This window comes from Talpa occidentalis, unplaced genomic scaffold (assembly GCF_014898055.3).
Source record: "Talpa occidentalis isolate TD23 unplaced genomic scaffold, MPIMG_talOcc4v2.1 talOcc4.89, whole genome shotgun sequence".
Taxonomy (NCBI): domain Eukaryota; kingdom Metazoa; phylum Chordata; class Mammalia; order Eulipotyphla; family Talpidae; genus Talpa; species Talpa occidentalis.
In genome coordinates this window covers 12,802-14,805 of record NW_023605294.1, presented here as the reverse complement: position 1 = coordinate 14,805, position 2,004 = coordinate 12,802, and the positions used below count along the sequence as shown (strand labels likewise).

Genomic DNA, 2,004 nt, shown 5'->3' with positions numbered 1-2,004 from the left:
TGACTGTACCCAGTGCTTGTATAAATAAATAAATAAATAAATAAATAAATAAATAAATAAATATTTTTTTAAAAAAATCTTCTTTTAACACTGGGATTCTAACACTAGGATTCTCCCCATCAGGTACCACCACCAAATCACCCATAGTCCACACCTATTCTTATTTATTTTTACATAGAAGAACTGGGGTTTTGGTCAGAGGTGTGGAGGGTGAGCGGATTCATCAGAGACAGAGTGGGGAGCAGAACAGGCAGATCTACTGCTGAGGGGAGCAGCGGGCAGATAGGAGAGGTCTGCTGCACCATGTGGGTCACCTCCCTGGCTGGCGATCAAACTCATGCTATAGTGATGATGGCACTGAGACTTAACCTCTAGGCCACCAAGGAGGCCCTTTTTTTATTTTTTTAACAAAAACCCAATAGTGTTCACAGACCCTGTTCTAAGCACTTTGCAAATATAACTCTTATTTGCATAACAATCCTCTGAGGATTGTTATTAGTATCTCTTACTTATGAGGAAACTGAGGCACAGAGAGAGTAGGCACCTTCTCCAAGGTCACACAGCACAAAACAAACAAGGCTTCTTGCAGTTTAGCAGTTGGACTGCTGAATCATAGAACACGAGGGGAGCACATCACAGATGGAGATGTAGAAGGGTAACCCCCAGTTATATAGACATGTAAACAACTGAAGAATTAGGAGACAGAGACACAGCATGGGGGGAGGAATTGGCACCCTGAAACTCCGCCCCGTGGCACCTTTCTGTGCTGGGTCTGTTCTTAATAAAGGAAGGAGCCAGATCAGTGGTTGGGGTTCAGGCTGGTGGGGGCACTTGGAGGTTTGAGGAGAGAGGAGAGGAACACTTACTAGAAAAACAGGAGCTTGACGCACTTGAGGTTTGCGGTACTGGACTTTCTTTGAAGCCCGGGAGGCTGGTTGTTTGAGGTTTTTCTGCATGGTGACAGGGAGGTGCATAAGGAAGACATAGAGGTCCTCCCCAAAGTCCCCAGGCCACATGCAAGTCCTCCTTGCTTGCTGAGCCCTGGAACCTGCTGCTGACTGGCCCATCTGTCCGTCCCACCTGGTGCCCTGGAGCTAAGTTCTGGGGACCAATCGTGGTCCCCAAGCGAAGTGGGGTGGAAGGCCCCGGAAGGGGACTCTCAGGCCAAGGTCTAAAGGAAATGAGGTGTATTCCAGGAGCCAGAGCTCCGTGGCAGGGGGTGGGGGCTCTGGGGCTGGAGGAACGGCCTGCCCAGAATTCTGAGGGCCTCTGATCTGGCACTGGGGAAAGGTTCTCTCAGAGCGCCAAGCGCCAAAGCAAACAGGGTTCGTGGCCACTCCCGGCTCCCGGGAGAACAGATAGATGGGGGCTTGGGGGTTCTGGAGTGATGGGAACTGAATTTACATCTGTGTGGTGGTTTATTTGCTGGATGTGACTTCAGCAAATGTGATGGGCGTGACCACGGGCCGAGGGCCGAGACCACCTGGTCTTCGTCCTTGGGACCTGTGCTATGTGGCCTCCCATGGCAAAGGGGGGCTTGGGAGGTGTGATGGTTAAGGCTCTTGAGTTGGGGAGACTACAGACATGCCTGGGGAGTGGCTATTCAGCCCAGACCAGCACAGCCCAGCGAGGGTGGCAACAGCCCGACCCACTGGTCAATTTTGGTTCTAATGCAGCTTGTGCCAAAGCAGACAACTGAATTATGTCTAAAAATCCATGCAGGGGCCTCCCCGGTGGCGCAGCGGTTGAGCACTGGGTTGCGAAGCTGCTCGCGGCCTCTGCGGCGCCGGTTCGATCCCCGGCTGCTCCCCGGCCACCGGAGGAGGGTCCCACATGGCGCGCAGACCTCTCCTGCCGCCGCTGCTCCCCTCAGCAGTGTACCTCGGTCCTTCTGCCTGCTCTGCTCCCTGCTCTAGCTCTGGTGAATTCTCTCACCCTCCCGCGCTTCTGACTGTACCCAGTGCATGTATAAATAAAACAAACAAACAAATAAATAAATAAAAC

General features: G+C 52.0%; 1 protein-coding gene across 1 annotated transcript in view; it reads right to left on the bottom strand.

Annotated features, from left to right (window-relative positions):
• Nucleotides 1–956, bottom strand: part of LOC119235071 (paraneoplastic antigen-like protein 8A) — a 10,002-nt gene extending 9,046 nt beyond the window's left edge. Inside the window, exon 1 of the mRNA XM_037498110.2 lies at nt 891–956. Coding sequence (XP_037354007.1) covers nt 891–956 — 66 coding nt within the window. The remainder of the gene's footprint in view (nt 1–890) is intronic.
• Between the last annotated feature and the right edge of the window lie 1,048 nt (nt 957–2,004).